The sequence below is a fragment of the Jaculus jaculus genome, chromosome 13, assembly GCF_020740685.1.
Source record: "Jaculus jaculus isolate mJacJac1 chromosome 13, mJacJac1.mat.Y.cur, whole genome shotgun sequence".
Classification (NCBI taxonomy): domain Eukaryota; kingdom Metazoa; phylum Chordata; class Mammalia; order Rodentia; family Dipodidae; genus Jaculus; species Jaculus jaculus.
Window position 1 is genome coordinate 26,796,748 of NC_059114.1, and position 17,788 is coordinate 26,814,535.

The window sequence follows — 17,788 nt, forward strand, 5'->3', positions numbered from 1 at the left end:
TTCTTGGCCACTCAATGTCATCCCCTGCTTTATTGTCTCAGTGGCATTTACCATTCTATGAAAGGATATTACCTTTTTCCCTCTAACAGTACAGGCCCCTGGCCCCTCGGCTCCGGAAACTCCCCAGACCAGCGCGCCCCTCTTAGGCAGGCTCAGGTACCCGGCACCTGCTCGCGTGGCACAGTTGGCACAGCACTCGGACGCGCAGACGCCCGCGGCCTTGGTCGCCCCCTGGTGACGATGTGCCGCCACTGCTCCTCCGCGGCCGCAAAGCGCAGGCGCGGTCGGGGACCTGGGTCGCTGCACGGGAGCGGGCGGCACCGAGCAGAGGCGTGCTCACGGGGGGGGCGGGGGAGAGCCCATGGCAGGGGTGGTCCCTGAGTCGGTGGGCGGGGCTCAAAGGACGAGCGCTCACGGTCCCGGGGCGGGGGCGGGGCGCGGCTCGGGGTGGCGTGGTCTACATGCCGGAAACCACTCCGTTGGTCTCCATGTCCGTGAGGTTGCCGCGCAGAGCCTGCTCCTCCTCGAAAGCCTTGAAGAGCGAGTTGAAGTTGCCGGCTCCGAAGCCCTGGGGCGGGAGAGAGACCCGGGGAGCTGGGGAGAGCCCCCCGTGCGGGCTGCAGCCTTGGAGAGGGAGGGAGACCCGGGGGAGCTGGGGAGAGCCCCCCGTGCGGGCTGCAGCCCTGGGGAGGGAGGGAGACCCGGGGAGCTGGGGAGAGCCCCCCGTGCGGGCTGCAGCCCTGGAGAGGGAGGGAGACCCGGGGAGCTGGGGAGAGCCCCCCGTGCGGGCTGCAGCCTTGGAGAGGGAGGGAGACCCGGGGAGCTGGGGAGAGCCCCCCGTGCGGGCTGCAGCCCTGGGGAGGGAGGGAGACCCGGGGAGCTGGGGAGAGCCCCCCGTGCGGGCTGCAGCCCTGGAGAGGGAGGGAGACCCGGGGAGCTGGGGAGAGCCCCCCCGTGCGGGCTGCAGCCCTGGAGAGGGAGGGAGACCCGGGGAGCTGGGGAGAGCCCCCCGTGCGGGCTGCAGCCCTGGGGAGGGAGGGAGACCCGGGGAGCTGGGGAGAGCCCCCCGTGCGGGCTGCAGCCCTGGGGAGGGAGGAAGACCCGGGGGAGCTGGGGAGAGCCCACCGTGCGGGCTGCAGCCCTGGGCGGGAGGAAGACCCGGGGGAGCTGGGGAGAGCCCCCCGTGCGGGCTGCAGCCCTGGGCGGGAGGGAGACGCGGGGAGCTGGGGAGAGCCCACCGTGCGGGCTGCAGCCCTGGGCGGGAGGGAGACGCGGGGAGCTGGGGAGAGCCCACCGTGCGGGCTGCAGCCCTGGGGAGGGAGGGAGACCCGGGGGAGCTGGGGAGAGTCCCCCGTGCGGGCTGCAGCCCTGGGGAGGGAGGAAGATCCGGGGGAGCTGGGGAGAGCCAACCGTGCGGGCTGCAGCCCTGGGGAGGGAGGGAGACCCGGGGGAGCTGGGGAGAGCCCCCCGTGCGGGCTGCAGCCCTGGGGTGGGCCCGCCGCGCGAACCTGGTGGTTGTGGCGCTGGATGACTTCCAGGAAGAGCGTGGGCCGGTCCTGCATGGGCTTGGTGAAGATCTGCAGAAGGTAGCCGTTCTCGTCGTAATCCACCAGGATTTTCAGCTCCTGCGTGGGAGACGGTGGGCTCCGTGAGGGGAAGGCAGGCCAACCCCTTGCAGCCCAGACCTGTTGGAATCCTTATAAAGATCAAAGTCCTCTGTGCCCCCAAAGCCAAGAAAATACTTCTTTCCCTAGCATTTCCAGTCTTCCAAATATGTCTCCACATTGTCCTGTTACTCCCCCGTGTCCCCCACCGTGGCAGCCCCCTGCATCCTCTTGCCTCACCATCCTCCTACAGTCATGGAACCGTATCTTGTCACTCAGCCGAAACTGGAACTCAACCTCCATGGCTGATGAGAACATAAAAGGCTGCAGCCATCTTGGAAACCAGCCTGGGAGTTTCTCAAAAAGTTAAATATGGGGCTGGGAAGATGTCTCAGCAGTTAAAGCTTGGTTGCAAAGTTAGCTGACCCGAGTTCAATTCCCAAGCCACCCACGTAAGCCAGATGTAAAACTATTGCAAGTGGCAAGAGGCCCTAGTGCGCTTGTGAACACACATGTGCAAGTAATTATTTTTTAAGTTAGACAAGGTTTCCGGACTGTGCACACCTTTAATCTCAGCACTTGAGAGGCAGAGGTAGGATATGGCCATGAGTCCAAGGGCAGCCTGGAGCTACAGAATGGGTTCTGTGTCAGCCCGGGCTGGAGAGAGACCCCACCTCAAAAAACTAAAAACGGGGCTGGAGGGATGGCTTAGTGGTTAAGGCATTTGCCTGAAAAGCCTGAAGACCCAGATTCAATTCCCCAGGACCCACATTAGGCAGATGCACAAGGTGGCGCCCATGTCTGGATTTCGCTTGCAGTGGCTGGGGCACCTGGTGCACCCATTCTCTCTCTCCCTTTCTCCCTGTCAAATAAATAAATAAATTTTAAAGAACTAAAAATTAATACACTAAAACCATAAGGTTTCCATGCCCCCAGAATTCTACTGGATACACAAGAGAAATGAGAACGTATGATCATACAAAACCAGCTGGAGTGAGACCCTGCCTGGAAAACAAACAAAGTTCATGGAAGCATTCATAATAGGCTAAAAAATAAATAAGTAAATAAAAGTTCTGGCATGTAGTTCAGTGGATTGAGTGCTTGCCTAGTGTACACGAGATCCTGGGTTCAATCCCCATCAAAACAAAATAAAGCATGGTGTTGCACACCCGTCATTCTGTACTCTGTGGAGTCAGGAGAATCAGAAATTCAAGGTAATTCTCAATTATATAGCAAGTTTGAGGCCGGCTTAGGCTACATGAGACTCAAAAAAAAAGAAAAAAAAAGCCATAAAAACGCATATTCACCAACGATTGAAGATGAGAAGTTAAAATCTGATTTATCTATATAATGGAATATTATTCCATGACAAAAAGGATCAAGTATTTGGGGAAAAGGGGCCGTCTCAGTGGGCCCACTGCTTGTAGTGCAATGAGAACTCGTTTGAATCCCCAGCACCCACCTCAAGCCAGACACTGAGGTAGTGTCTGTAATCCCAGTACTGGGGAAGTACTGGGCTTGCTGGCTAGTTAGTCTAGACAAATTGGTGAGCTCTAGGTTTAGTGAAAGACCCTTGTATCAGAAAATATGGCCAAAGCTACACTGCATGCAGTTCAATGGGAGAGAGAGAAATCACCAGTGGAGATACTCAACAGTGGACACTGCAAGCCTTAAATTTGGTCAATCAGGCCAAATGAGCCACCTGGTGCAATAGTGCCATATCTGTTATGGGGAAAACAAACCACCCTCTAATTTGACTAGAAGCCCGCTCCATGGGAGGGAATGCATCCCTGATACTGAAAACCTACCACAGGGGTAGTCATGAGCCCTAGGAGTGTAATGTCTACTGGTGTCTGGCTAACTGTATGTACTATGGTCACTAAACTGCCCAGTAAGTACTTCTCTTAATGTTCATACCCATATATTAATGCTACTCTCAGTTTTTGTTAGAAAAGCTTCTCTTTTCAGATGGCAGTGACCTCTAGGATGACTCAAAAGGCACCATAGTGCTAAGAAGTGACAGAGGAGTGCTCAGCATGGAAACATCTCTATCACACCTCCCAAGGCTCAGGGTCCATTGCAGAAGAGGTGGCAGAAAGAATGTAAGAGCCAAAGGAAGAGTAGGACTCCTTACAACATGCTCCTCCAGACACAAAATGGCCTGGATATCCATGACCTCACAGTGCCTGACACTACCTACACAAGACCATCATAATAGGAGGAAAAGGTGATGACATCAAAATAAAAGACTGATTGAGAGGGGGAAGTAATATGATGGACAGTGGAGTTGCAAAGGGAAAGTGGGGAGAAGGAGGGAATTACCATGGGTTATTGTCTACAATTATGGAAGTTGTCAATAAAAAATAAAAATAATAAATAAACAATACATCTGGGCATGGTGGGACACAACTTTAATCCTAGCACTCATGAGGCACAAGTAGTATGATTGCCATGAGTTTTAGGCTATCCTGAGACAACATAGTGAATTCCAAGTCAGCCTGAGCTAGAATGAGACCCTACCTCAAAAAATAATAAATAAATAAATAGTATGAGGCTGGATAGATGGCTCAGTGGGTAAGACACTTTCCTACAATGTCTAATGACCTAGGTTCAAGTTCTCTACTAGGCATGTAAAGCCACATGCCCAAAGAGGTGTGTGGGGCTGGAGGGGTGGCTTAGCGGTTAAGGTGTTTGCCTGCAAAGCCAAAGGACCCAGATTCGATTGCCCAGAAACACAAGGGGGTGCAGGCGTCTGGAGTTTGTTTGCAGTGGCTGGAGGCCCTGGCACGCCCATTCTCTCTCTCTCTCTCTCTCTCTCTTTCTCTTTCTCTGTCAAATAAATAAATAAAAACAAAGTGGTGTGTGCATATGGAATTCTTTTGTAGTGGCTAGAGGCCCTGGTGCTCTGTCTCTTTGCTTGCAAATAAATACGCTGGGCACAGTGGCACACACCTTTAATCCCAGCACTTCGGAGATAGAGGTAGGAGGATCCTTACGAGTTCGAGGCCAGTCTGTACATCTGGCTTTACATGGAACTACAGAGTTCCGGGTCAGCTACAGTGAGACCCCACTTCAACAACAAAAACCCACAATGGGAAGGGCATGGTGGCACACACATTTAATCCCAGCACTCAGGAAGCTGAAGGCAGGAGGATTGCTGTGAGTTTGAGGCCAGCCTGAGACTACAGAGTGGATTCTAGGACAGCCTGGGCTACAGAGAGACCCTACCTCAAAAACACCAAAAATAAAAAGTGCACAGATGAAGAAATGGCTCAGTGGTTAAAGTTGCTTGTAAAGCTTGACACCCAGGTTTGATTCCCCAGTACCCATGTAAAGCCAGATGCAGAAAGTGGTGCATGTGTCTGGAGTTCATTTGCAGAGACAGGAGGCCCTGGCATGCCCATTTTCTCTCACTCCAAATAAATTAAAAAAAAAAAAATTTGAATGGAAAAGAGAGCTGGGTGTGGTGGCACACACCTTTGATTCTAGCACTGGGGAGGAAAAGGTAGAAGGGTTGCAATGAGTTTGAGACCACCCTGAGATTACATAAGCGAATTCCAGGTCAGCCTGAAAAAAAAAGAAAAAGAAAAAGAAACGGAGTTTGGGAATATATCTCAGTGGTAGAGTACTTGCCCAGCTTGTATGAGGACTTGGGTTTGAATCCTAGTACAGCAACAATTAATTAATTAATTAAAAACCCTGAACTCGGGAGGCAGAGGTTAGGAAGATCACCGTGAGTTCAAGGTCACCCTGAGACTACATAGTAAATTCCAGATCAGCCTGGACTAACTGAAACCCTACCTTGAAAAACCAGAAAAAAAACCAAACAACAAAACCCTGATCTGGCTGTGGTGGTGCACGCCTTTCATCCCAGCACTGGGGAGGCAGAGGTGGAAGGATCGCCATGAGTTTGAGGCCACCCTGAGAGCACATAGTGAATTCCAAGTCAGTGTGGGCTAGAGCGAGACCCTACCTTGAAAACAAATAAACAAACAAAAAGAAACCATGGATGAACCTTGAAAACATGTCATGTGAAAAAAGCCAATTACAATGGACAAATATACAAGTGTATAACTATACTTATGTGAAATTTCCATGGTCAAATATGTAAAATTAGTGTTGCCTAGGGCTGAACGAGAAGAAGGCTGCATTTTGGGGAAATATAATCTGTTTTTAAATATCTTTGTTTATTTGAGAGAGAGAGTATGAGTACACAGGGTCTTTTGCATGTGACACTTGTTGTATCTGACTTTATATGGATCTTGAGGAATTGAACCCAGGCCAGCAGGCTTTGCAAGTAAGAGCCTTTAACTGCTGAGTCCTGAGTCATCTCCCCAGCCCCATGAGCCATCTCCCCAGACCACCTATGATCATCATTTTTCTATATCTTCCACACTTGGAGATGGTTCCTGTCTCCCTTGGAGATGTCTCCTGCCTTAGGACCTCTGCGCTTACTGTTCTCTCTGCCAGAAATATTCTTTCCCAGCACCCCCCACCACATATACATGGTTAGGTCCCTCATAAACATTTCAACTAAAGTCACCAACTCAGACAGAACTTCCCTGACCACCCCTTTGTAAGGCAGCCCCCAAGTGACATGGTTTAACTTTCTGTATGGTACCAACTGTGTCTTGTGATTTATCTCTGACACCTCACTCCCACCTAGAATTCAACTCTCCTGCTGGCAGGGACATGGCCCGGGTTTTCCTTTGGCATCCTCATGACTGCTGCAAAGTAGATTTGGACCATGTGAGGCCTGATGAGACTTATTGTGTTGCCCTGGCTGAGCATCCTCACCTCCAGCACATCGATGCTCTCCTTCACCCGGATCTTGGCTGACTTGAGATTCTCCCGAAGCAGCTTGTAGTAGGTAGATGGAACTGCCAAGAACTCCATGCCTCGCTCTCGTAGGTGGCGGATCTGGGCCAGAGCAGGGTTAAAGTCAGCCCCTTTATGTAATCCCCAAACCTTTAGCCAGGCAGAGTTGTTGGGCCAGGAGGAGGGAGGGACTCTGCCTAAGGTCCCCTGGCTGACAGCATGGGCCCCACTATGTGCCCCAAACAGCAATTGCTACCATTTATGGAGCCCCCACCGCATGTCTGTTTTTCTCTGCTCTGCCTGTGATGTCCATTTCAGAGCTGAGGAAGCCCAGGCATTTGTGAAATTTATCTATTCTCAGCACAACAGCCAGAATGATTTCATAAAAATACAAGCCTGCGTGTCTCCTGTTCATCTCACCATGACGCCACATCTCAGGGTCAAATTCAAGCTCCTCTCAGTGCCCTGTTCTTATCATTGGCCTCTGCTCCCACTTTATTTTATTTTATTTTATTTATTTTTTAAGAGAGAAAAAGAGGCAGAGAGAGGGCGAGAATGGGCACACCAGAGCCTTCAGGTGCTGTGAAAGAACTCCAGACACATGCACCTCCTTGTGTGCATGTGCGACATTGCATACTTATGCCACTGTGCATCTGGCTAACATGGGACCTAACGATTTGAACATGAGTTCTTAGGCTTCTTGGGCAAGTGCCTTAACTGCTCAGCTATCTCTCTAGCCCTCCACTCCCACTTTCGGGCCCTGTCTTCCATCTCCCGTGTTTGTTCTATAGCCACACCATTTTCCTCACTGTTTCTGCAACTTTCCAGACATTCTCCTGCCTCAGGAATTTTTCCTTGCCTGTCCCTCCTGCCTGGAGCACTTTCCCCATCTCCATAGGCTTCTCTCCTTCTATGTCTCCTCCATCTGGCCTTCTTTGATCACTCTAGTAGATGAGCAGTGTCCTTCACCCTTGCTGCCTCTTTTTCTACCTAGCTTTCCTTCCACAGATCTTTATAAAAGCAGAAATCAGTTGTTAATGATATTTGTCATTTGTTAATGATAAAAGGTCACCGGTCATGAACGTAAAACAGCACCTAGCACAATAAGTGAATGAATAAATAAAGTTGCCAAGTTCGCGTAGTAAACCCTTGGTGGACCAGGACTGATTTGGATATTCCTTAAGGCATAGATAGGACTCAGCCTTTTTTAAGGCTGGATTCATACACATGGGATGATTAATTTGGCTAAAAGGACATGACTGGTTTTGTTGTCTGATATTTTCATTTTCAGTGTGAGGCAAATTGAAGCTCAGAGAGAGCACTGCGTCCCCAGACACACGCAGGACACTAGCAAAGCTAGAATCCAGGCTTCCTTAGTTCTCTGACAGTAGATTGTTCTGCAAACTGAATGAATCCACAGTGGGGAGTGTGAATCTCACACCAGGAAGGGAGCCCCTGTCAGCCTTCTGTGCCAGATGACTGCCATGTCCCCTCCTTTTGCATTTCTCAGAGACTATTCCAGGAGCTAAAGGAGAGGGGATTCATGGCCAGGAATGGGTTCTAACCGTTGTGATGATGTCTTGGGTCTTGAGAGCGATGTGCTGGACGCCAGCACCCCCATTATAGTCCACATATTCCTAGGAGAGGGAAACAAGAAAGGAGACCATGTGTCCTTGTCACCCACACCGCTGCCTCTACTTCTGTAAGAGCCCTCAGACCTCTTCCCTTCTCCCTTCTGTCCCACCTGGATCTGGGACTTCTTCTTGCCTGGTGCTGGCTCATTGATGGGCATCTTGATGGACTCCTCGTAGTTGGCGACCACAATGGAGCGTAGAGAGCTATATTCCGTGTGTACTTGGGTGTCATCCACAGACCAGAAACGGTGGAACTGCAGGTTTTTTAGGTACCTGCAGGGTGGATGAGGGCACATTCCATGCAAGTGTCTCCCTGGGACTCATACCCTCCACCCATTTCCACCTGAGCAGACTTTTAAAGGAAGACAAGTGGCATCACATACACTATAGATCAGCACCTTTTGTTTTTCTTTTTCTTTCTTTTTTTTTTTTTAGAGGTAGGGTTTCACTATAGCTCAGGCTGACCTGGAATTCACTATATAGTCACAGGGTGGCCTTGAACTCAAGGTGATCCTTCTACCTCTGCCTCCCAAGTGCTGGGATTAAAGGCATTTTATGTGACAGTTTTCTTCCAGGGGAAGGAAAGTGTCTCATGACAAAATATAAATAGTATGGCAATGCTCCAACAGAAGGTCAAATGCTCTGAGAAAGGGGTTCTCATTTCTACTTTGGACAAAGCTGTTGTTTGTTCAATGCCATGTGCCTCCCATAGACTCATGTTGATATTTAAGTGCCAATGTAATAGTATTAAGAGATGGTATTAATCCCAACACTTGGGAAGCAGGGGTAGGAGGATTGCCATGAGTGTGAGGTCACCCTGAGACTACACAGTGAATTCTGGGTCAGCCTGAACTAGAGTGAGACCCTACCTTGAAAAAACAAACAAAAACTGCAGAGATTGAGTGTGTGTGTGTGTGTGTGTGTGTGTGTGTGTGTGTGTGTTGGGATTCTTAAAGGTTGGGGCTGTACCTCAATGGTAAAGTGCCTGCCTGGCCTACTCAAGGTGACCAGGTCACAAGAGCTTTGCTCTATGAATGGAGTAATGTTATAGTGGATATGGGTCTGCTATTGCCAGTGGGTTTGTTCTCATGAAAGCTATCAGTTCCTGAAAGAGTGGGTATAGTTTTCATGAGAAAGAGTTCTTTTGCAATTGGATTCTCATGGGACTAGGTTTGTTCTCAAGGGAGTGGTCTTGCTATAAACAGATTTAGGTAGGTAGGGACAATCTTCCTCCAGGTGTCCCTACACTGTGACACCCCACAGTTCCTCTGTGGGTGTACCTATGGCTCACTTCTGCCCTTAATTCCACTGAGCTACATGAAGATGAAGTAATGAGTCCATAACCTCAGGTTAATCTACTACCTTGTGTCCTATTTCTCTTCTTTTTCTTTTTTGTTTTAAATATTTTTGTAATTTTTATTTATTTATTTGAGAGCAACAGACAGAGAGAGAAAGAGGCAGAGAGGGAGAGAGAGAGAGAGAGAATGGGTGCACCAGGGCCTCCAGCCACTGCAAACGAACTCCAGATACGTGCGCCACCTTGTGCATCTGGCTAACGTGGGTCCTGGGGAATTGAGCCTCGAACTGGGGTCCTTAGGCTTCACAGGCAAGTGCTTAACCACTAAGCCATCTCTCCAGCCCTCTTTTTTGGTTTTCTGAGGTAGGGTTTCACCCTATCCCTAGCTGACCTGGAATTCACTTTATAGTCTCAGAGTGGCCTCAAACTCGTGGAGATCCTCCTACCTCTGCCTCCTGAGTGCTGGGATTAAAGGCGTGCACCACAGCCTATTTTCCACTATAGTGCAAGAACTGGGGAGAACCCCCAGAGCATGTACGGGCCAGAGCCTCACCATTCAGAGGCAGACTCCATCTCCTGGTCAGGCTGGTTGCCCACAATGTGATCGATGATCTCGAGGCTGCAGTTGGGCCTGGAAAAGAGAAGGGGTTGGGGGCGAGGTGGGACCCCAAACTCTCTATTTTCCCACAGACCATTCAACAGTAATAGCAGCTCAGATTACATAGCACCTACTGTGTGCCAGATACCTTGTTAATTCGCATGCTATTGCCGTTTTGCAGATGAAGAAATGGAAGCATAGAGAAACAGAGCAATCTGCCCAGGGTGAAATCACTCCAAAGTGACCGATCTGGGAAGTGAACCCAGGCAGTCTTACTTGGAGTCACCCCAAAGGCCCTCTCTTCAAGCCCCCTGTGTGAGCTCCCCAACAGCCCCCCTACGGTCCCATTTGTTCCGTCCTGCCACAGGGGACATGACTCTGCCCCACTCCTGCACAGAGAGACACTCACAGTTTTGAAAGGAGTGGGTCCTTGAGCATTGGGGCCTCAAATCCAGGTAAGAACCGGCCAGTGTAGTTGATCTTCTCTACCAGGGTGTGTGTGGTGTCCCCGTACTGTGGGTGGGAAGTAATGAAGCTCAGTCCCGCACCCACCCCACCAAGGCCAGGATGGTTTTTTCTTTTTCTTTCTTTTTTTTTTTTTTTCTTTCTTGGTTTTTTGAGGTAGGGTCTCACTCTGGCTCAGGCTGTCCTAGAATTAACTATGTAGTCTCAGGGTGGCCTCAAATTTACGGCAATCCTTCTACCTCTGCCTGCCGAGTGCTGGGACTAAAGGCATGTGCCATCATGCCCAGCTCAGGATCTTTTCATGATACCAACACAGCCCTGAGTTCCAGTTTATTTTCTTTCTTTCTCTCTCTCTCTCTTTCTTTTTCAAGGTGGTGTCTTGCTCTAGTCCAGGCTGATCTGGAGTTCACTTACAGTAGTCTCAGGGTGGCCTCAAACTCTGCCTCCCTCTCTGTGAGAGCTGGGATGCTATTTTGTTCATCATGAGTTTTTGTTCCTTTGTTTCTTTTTCTGAGACAGGGCCTCCGGTAGCCCAGCCTAGCCTAACACTCACTAAGTGACAGTGTGGTTTTCAATTCCTGATCTTCTTGTCTCTGCTTGCCCAGTGGCTGGGATTACAGTTCTTCATTAGGCCCATTTTTAGCAATCTTATTTCTTTTTTTTTTAAAATTATTTATTTATTTATTTGAGGACAGATAGAGGAAGAGAGAGAGAATGGGTGTGCCAGGGCTTCCAGCCTCTGCAAACGAACTCCAGACGCGTGCGCCCCCTTGTGCATCTGGCTAACGTGGGACCTGGGGAACCGAGCCTCGAACCGGGTTCCTTAGGCTTCACAGGCAAGCGCTTAACCGCTAAGCCATCTCTCCAGCCCTTTTTAGCAATCTTTAAGATTACTGTAAAGATTAATTCCATTTTGAGGAGGTAGGACCAGAGATTGTCTCAGTCTCCCAGTCACATAGGTGCTACTGAGTGGGTCATCTTGTGAAGAATGGACATCAGGCCCTGTCCCTCCGAGAGCTGTCCAGCAAGGATCTCCCGTGATCCTTACAGCCGCCCTATGAGGGGCTGTAGCTGAGGAAACTGAGGCATAGACAGGTTCAGTAGTGTGCCCATGTTACACAGGTGGTTCAACTCATTTCAACAGAGCCACTGTGAGGGAAAAATGTTTGCCCAAGGATACCCAGCTAGTGTGGGCTATGGCTTCCCCAAGCCCCACCCTTCTGGTAAAGGCCCTGTGCAAAGCTGTCGCTTCGCCCAAGGAGCATGACGGTAGCTCCCAGCAGCCTCGGCATGAGGGGAAGTCTGCGCTGCAAGGCACATGGGAAGATGGTAGAGGGGGGGAGGGGAGAGCAACGTTCACTCACCGTCTGCAGCACAGCAAACTTCACCTTCCCAAATCGGTCTTGCTCTACCCAAGGCTCCCGCACAATCTTGGCACCCCGTTCCCGTGCTTTCTGTGGGGGAGGTGGGGCAGAGAAAGTGGTGAGGGCTAGAGCCTCCCAGACCCTGGCCTGCTGCTCCTGCTGGAACTTTCTGTGGTCTTAGCTTCTCCTAAATCTCCCATACGCTGTGCCTCCCGCTCATTTGGCACATAGAGAAACTGAGGCCCAGTCTCAGAAGGGGTTATGACAGGCAGACAGGTATTATGTGTCTGTCCTGCTTCTGATAATTTACTTCTTTGGTCCTCATAGCGACATGATGCCGAAGTTGTACTGTCACCTCCACTCCGCAGTCTATATGTGAGGAGAAAAGCACGGAGGATGCCACACAGCTAGTAAGATCCCACCTGGGCATTCTCGCTGTAGAACTTACTCTAACCGTCAGTTTATTTCTCTTTCCTTCTTTTCTCCTTTTCCCTCTCCTCCTCCTCCTTTTCTTCATTCCCTCCTCCATCATAGCTGAGGACAACCTGGAATTCCCGATCCTCCTGAGTGAGGCCCATCCCTGAACTGTCTCTCTCTCTTTTCTCTTTTCATTCTTTTTTTTTTTTTCTCAAAACATTTTATTTATTAGAGAGAGACAGTGAGAGAAAGAGGGGGAGAGAGAAACAGCCAGTCACAGAATGGACACACCAGCGTCTGTAGCCACTGCAAACAACGCCAGATGCATGCGCCACCTTGTGCATCTGGCCTACATGGGTACTGGGGAATTGAACTTGGGTCCTTAGGCTTCGCAGATGTTAGATCAAGATGGGCTTCCCAAAATGGAGTCACCAAAGACAGCAGGATGGTGACAGACACCAGGAAGTGGGTCATCCACATTCCTCAAGAATTATCCCTTCCTTGTCTAATGGCCTAGGTCATGATTTCCTGCCCCCTCATCTTGTAAGTCACCTGGTCACTGTTCCGGTGTCACACCCTGGCTAACTTAGGTCTCCCCTAAAGAAACTTTTTTTTTTTTTTTGGTTTTTCGTGGTAGGGTCTCACTCACGGCGATCCTCCTACCTCTGCCTCTGCTGGGATTAAAGGCATGCGCCACCAATAAACCAGTTTTTTAAACTTTTTCCTTCCTCGCCTTTCCCCAACTGAAGAGCTCTATGTAGCCCACTGTCTGCGACCCCAGGTTGGCTGTGCTCAGCTCTTGAGCGTCAGTCCTGGCAGCTAATGTTTTTCCCCAAATGAAAGCTTTCATCTTTGCTCAGAGTGGTCTCCTTGGTCTTGGTCACTCCTGAACCTTATAGCAGGCAAGCGCCTTAACTGCTAAGCCATCTCTCCATCCCTAAACTCTTTGAAAGAAATTTTTTGTTGTTGTTGTTTATTTGCAAGCAGAGAGACAGAGAAGAGAAACAGAGAGAATGGGTGTGCCAGGGCCTCCAGCCACTACGAACTCCAGATGCTTGCATCACTTTGTGCATCTGGCTTTACGTGGGTACTGGGGACTTGAATGCAGGTTGTTAGGCTTTGCAGGCAAGTGCCTTAACCACTGAGTAATCTCTCCAGCCCCAAACTGTCTCTTTTTTTATTATTCTTTATTTTGTTGTTGATTTTGAGCTAGGGTCTTACTCTAGCCCAGGTTGGCTTGGAACTCACTCTGTAGTTCCAGGCTAGCCTTAAACTCAAAGCAATCCTCCTATCTCAGCCTCAGTTCTGGGACTACAGGTGTGTCCCACTATGCCTGGCTGAACTGCTGCTGCTGCTTCTCCTTCTCCTCCTTCTTTTCTTCTTTTGGTATGTATATGTTTTTTTTTTTGTTGTTGTTTGTTTGTTTTTTAATTTTCAAGGTAGAGTCTCACTTAGCTGAGGCTGACCTGGAATTTACTATATAGTCTCAGGCTGGACTCGAATTCATGCTGATCCTCCTACCTCTGCCTTCCTAGTGCTGGGATTAAAGACCTGCACCACCACGCCTGATGCTGCTGCAAATGAACCCCAGACGCATGTACCATTTTGTGCATCTGGCTTTCTGTGGGGATTGGGGAATCAAACTTGGATCCTTAGGCTTTGTGAGCAAGCACCTTAACCACTGAGCCATCTCTCCAGCCCCTCACTGCTTAGAGTTTACACCGCCTACAGAAACGGCCGGGTGGCCCCTGCCTTGTGTTGTACTCACTGGGCAGTGGCTGGCTCCGTTTTGTAGATACAGAAGCTGAAGCTAAAAATGAGGGTAAAGCTGGGCACGGCGGCACCTGTGTTCTCACCTGCACAATGTGCTCACAGTCTTCCACCTCGAAGGCTATGTCCTTCACCCCATCACCATGTTTTACCAAGTGATCACCCATCTCTGTCACCAACGGAGGGATGCAAGCAGTTAAGTTCATGGCCTGAGAAATTCCCCATCCATGCTCTGACCTCACTGGCAAAGCCATGCCACCACCCCTGGCTCTCACCTTTGTTCCAGGGATTAAGTGCAGAGGAGAGGACAAACACGATCTGAAATAGAGGGCGAGGGGATGTGGTTTGGGGTCACATCCTTCCCTGCCCACACCAAGATGTCCCTGGTGGGGCACAATTCCTCACAATGCAGAACTCCTGGATCACGCCTTCCAGCTCCATCTCTGCCTTAGCCTCCCTCCTGGTTGCCCCAGTTTCTCCATGCACTTGGTCCTGAGGTCAACCATGGGTCCTCAGAGGAGGACTCAAGAGGGAGCCCGTGCTGGGTGTGGTAGCGCATGCCTTTAATCCTAGGAGGCAGAGGTAGGAGGATTGCCAGGAGTTCAAAGCCACCCTGAGACTACATAGTGAATTCCAGGTCAGCCTGGGCTACAATGAAACCCTACCTCAAAAAATAAAATAAATAAATAAATAAAAGGAATTCAGTGGACCGGGGTACCACTTACCACTTAAATGCCCTCCTCTGATACCTTAAATTTCTGGTACTTAGGTGGGTTTGGCACCGGGCCAGGTTCAGAAGGCCACAGAGCTAGTAGAAGTTAATGTCTGGGGGATGGGTGGGTGGAAATGGAGTGATGTGTCTTAGAACCAACCCGGTATGTGTCCTGAGGCACCACGTGAAGGGCTGGCTGCAGCCCTCAGCACCAGGACACAAGGGTAGGAACTCACCTTGCCTTGCTTGATAACATGGCTGACCACCTCCCGGGAGCCTGTCTCCAGGCCCTTATAGGCCAACGGTTCAAACCCCATCTTGTTGCAGTAGAAGGAGGCAGCCTGGGTGGTACAGTGGTAAGAAGTTCAGGCAGGCAGAAGGGGCCAGTCTGGGGGCTCCCAGAAAGGAGCCCTCAACCCATCTATCCTCTTGTCCCTCATGCAGAGATCTTCCTAGGGGGTAAAAAAGTCTCTTTCCACTTAAAAGGTTTCCTGCTGGGGTCTGTGTCTCTGACTGTGTAACTGGAATCCAAAATGCTGATCCCAGTCTGGCCCAGATCCTCCCCTTGAAAGAGCCAATCCCAGTCCTGGCCAGAAGGCCTCTGGCCTGCCCTCTGAACCCGCCAGCCTCAGCCCCTTCTACCTGCTTGGCGTTGCCAACCCAGAAGGTCACGGAGTGGAAATGGAGGAACCGGCCTCTCTCGGGCTGTGGGAGGGGAGACTGGTGAGCCCCTGAAGTGGATCTAGAAAAGCCCAGGTGAATCTGCATTCCCCAACCCATCCCTTACCCCAGCCTCAACCCCACAACTGCCTGGCCTTGCCTCCCAAGATGTTTCTCATTGTAGGAACCGGATTTCTTTGGGAAGTAGCTGGCTGGGCATGGTGGTGCACGCCTTTAATCCCAGCACTCGGGAGGCAGAGGTAAGAGCATCTCCATGAGTTCAAGGCCACCCTGAGACTACATAGTGAATTCCAGGTCAGCCTGGTCCAGAGAGAGACCCTACCTCCAAAAACAAACAAACAAAAAATTGTGAGCCATGGAAGGGAATAACTTCATGTTGGAATAGCATAGATTTAAGGTAGCCTTTGAACTTCCAGCAGGTTGAAGAGACCTGAAGGTAGTTAGAAAGAGGCAGTTTTTCTGGAAGGTGAGATTGATTTCATCTCAATCTGGGGGATGAGCTGAGGACATGTGCGTGGACGTCACATCCGCACTCTCACGACGCCTCTTCTGCTCTGTGTTGACACCCCAGCTCCTGGTCCCCTTCTAGACCAAGGCCCCTACATTTCCCCTCCTGCTTACCTTAGGTCCTTTGTCACTGTAAGTTGTCTAAGGGGAAAGGAAAGGACAGTGAGCGGCTGTGACATGAGGGACTCCAGAAAGTCTTACCATACGTTGCGCAATCAGGGAGAGACCACCATGGCCCAGTCTGACCCTTACATACCATGGTTGATCCTGGTCAAATTTCCTGCTGGAAAGACTGAGACAAGAAGCCAGGGCAGCGCTGGCCAGAGTATTTACCCCCTGGAAGGTTAGGGCCCGCCCCTGGCCTGGCCTTCCTGGGGGTGGGGAGCTGAGCCAACCCTGAGAGCTCCGAGGCCTGAACCTGAGTCAGCACTGCTGCCAGGCCCCTTGAGAGGCAATGACATGCCATGGCCCATTAGCTGGCAGGGCAAGAAGCCAAGGACACATTCTCTACAGGACCCTGAGTGAGACTGGGATCTCTGCCATCTAGATCCAAAGCTTAGAAGCTGAGGCCAGCGCTGTGAAGATGGCTCAGTGGTTGCAGACACTTGCTTGAAAAGCCTGGTGGCCTGGGTTCAATTCCCTAGTATCCACGTAAAGTCAGATGCACGAAGTGATACATGTTTGTGGAGTTCATTTGCAGGGGCAGGAGGCACCGGTGCACCCATATTCTCTCTGTATCTCAAAGAAGCAAATAAAGTTTGTTTGTTTTTTTTAAACCAAGGCTGGGCTGGTAAGATGGCTTACTGGTTTAAGTTGCTTGCCTGTGAAGCCTAAAGCCCATGTTCTACTCTACAGATCCCACATTAGCCAGACACACAAAGGTGAGGCAAGTGCAAGGTCACACATGCCCACTAGATATTGCACACATCTGGAATTCGATTATAGTGGCTGAGGCCCTTGCATGCCAATTCTCTCTCTGTCTCCCTCCCTCTCTCTCTATCTCTCTCCCTTAAAAAAGAAAAAAAAAATTAAAAAGCCAAAGCCAGCTTGAATATACAGGGTAACTCCAATATTCATTCTCTGATTTTTTTTCTTAATATTGTATTTATTTACTTATTTGAGAGAAACAGAGGCAGGAGCCTGAGTAATGGAGAGGGTGTGGATATGGCCTTGCCCTTGCTCTGGGCTCCAGTACCACTGGGAAGGTAGAGCTGACAGGCTGCAGGTCTCTTCCTGGCAACCCCCTCCCCACAGCCCTTGGGCCTTGCTTTCTAGGAAGATGAAGCAATAAAATGATGTTTAGCTGAGGGCACTAGGAGAGCTGCCCCCTACCCCAGCTCTGGCTTTATACCAGACCCCCAGAAACTTTTATTTTATTTTTATTGAATCTTTTTTTTTTTTTTTTTTTCAAGGTAGGGTCTCACTCTAGCCCAGACTGAACTGGAATTCACTATGTAGTCTCAGGGTGGCCTTGAACTCACAGCAATCTTCCTGCCTCTGCCTCCAGTGCTAGGATTAAAGGCATGCACCACCATGCCTGGCTAATTTCATTTTTTGCATGTGCATATGTGGATGCATATGTGTGTGTCTGAGGCTGATGTTGGGTGTCTTCCTTAATCACACTGCCTTTTTCTTTGAGACAGTAAACCTGGAGCCCACTGATTCCGAAGCTCTGAGGACTCTTCTACCATCTCAATGTTGGATTATAGGAAGGCCCTACCATGCCTGGGATCGAAGCATTTTACTGATGAGTGATCTCCACAGTCTCCCAGAAGCTTAAAAAAAATTAAATAGACAGGGCTGGAGAGATGGCTTAGCAGTTAAGGCACTTGTCTGCCAAGCCAAAGGATATGTGTTTGATTCCCTAGTACCCACATAACGCTAGATGCACAAGGTAGCACGTGTGTCTGGAGTTTGTTTG

The 17,788-nt window shown here is 50.1% G+C and overlaps 1 protein-coding gene across 1 annotated transcript; it reads right to left on the reverse strand.

The window, feature by feature from the left end:
• On the reverse strand, nucleotides 1-16,194 carry Hpd (4-hydroxyphenylpyruvate dioxygenase). Its single transcript, XM_004668472.3, has 14 exons — nucleotides 16,124-16,194; nucleotides 15,982-16,008; nucleotides 15,322-15,384; nucleotides 14,916-15,020; nucleotides 14,243-14,285; nucleotides 14,054-14,136; nucleotides 11,781-11,870; nucleotides 10,361-10,464; nucleotides 9,907-9,984; nucleotides 8,167-8,329; nucleotides 7,988-8,059; nucleotides 6,402-6,524; nucleotides 1,509-1,625; nucleotides 1-568 (listed from the first exon to the last, which is right to left on the reverse strand). The coding sequence occupies exons 1-14, from the start codon at nucleotides 16,124-16,126 to the stop codon at nucleotides 458-460; spliced, it is 1,182 nt and encodes a 393-aa protein (XP_004668529.1). The 5' UTR covers nucleotides 16,127-16,194; the 3' UTR covers nucleotides 1-457.
• Nucleotides 16,195-17,788: the final 1,594 nt, after the last annotated feature.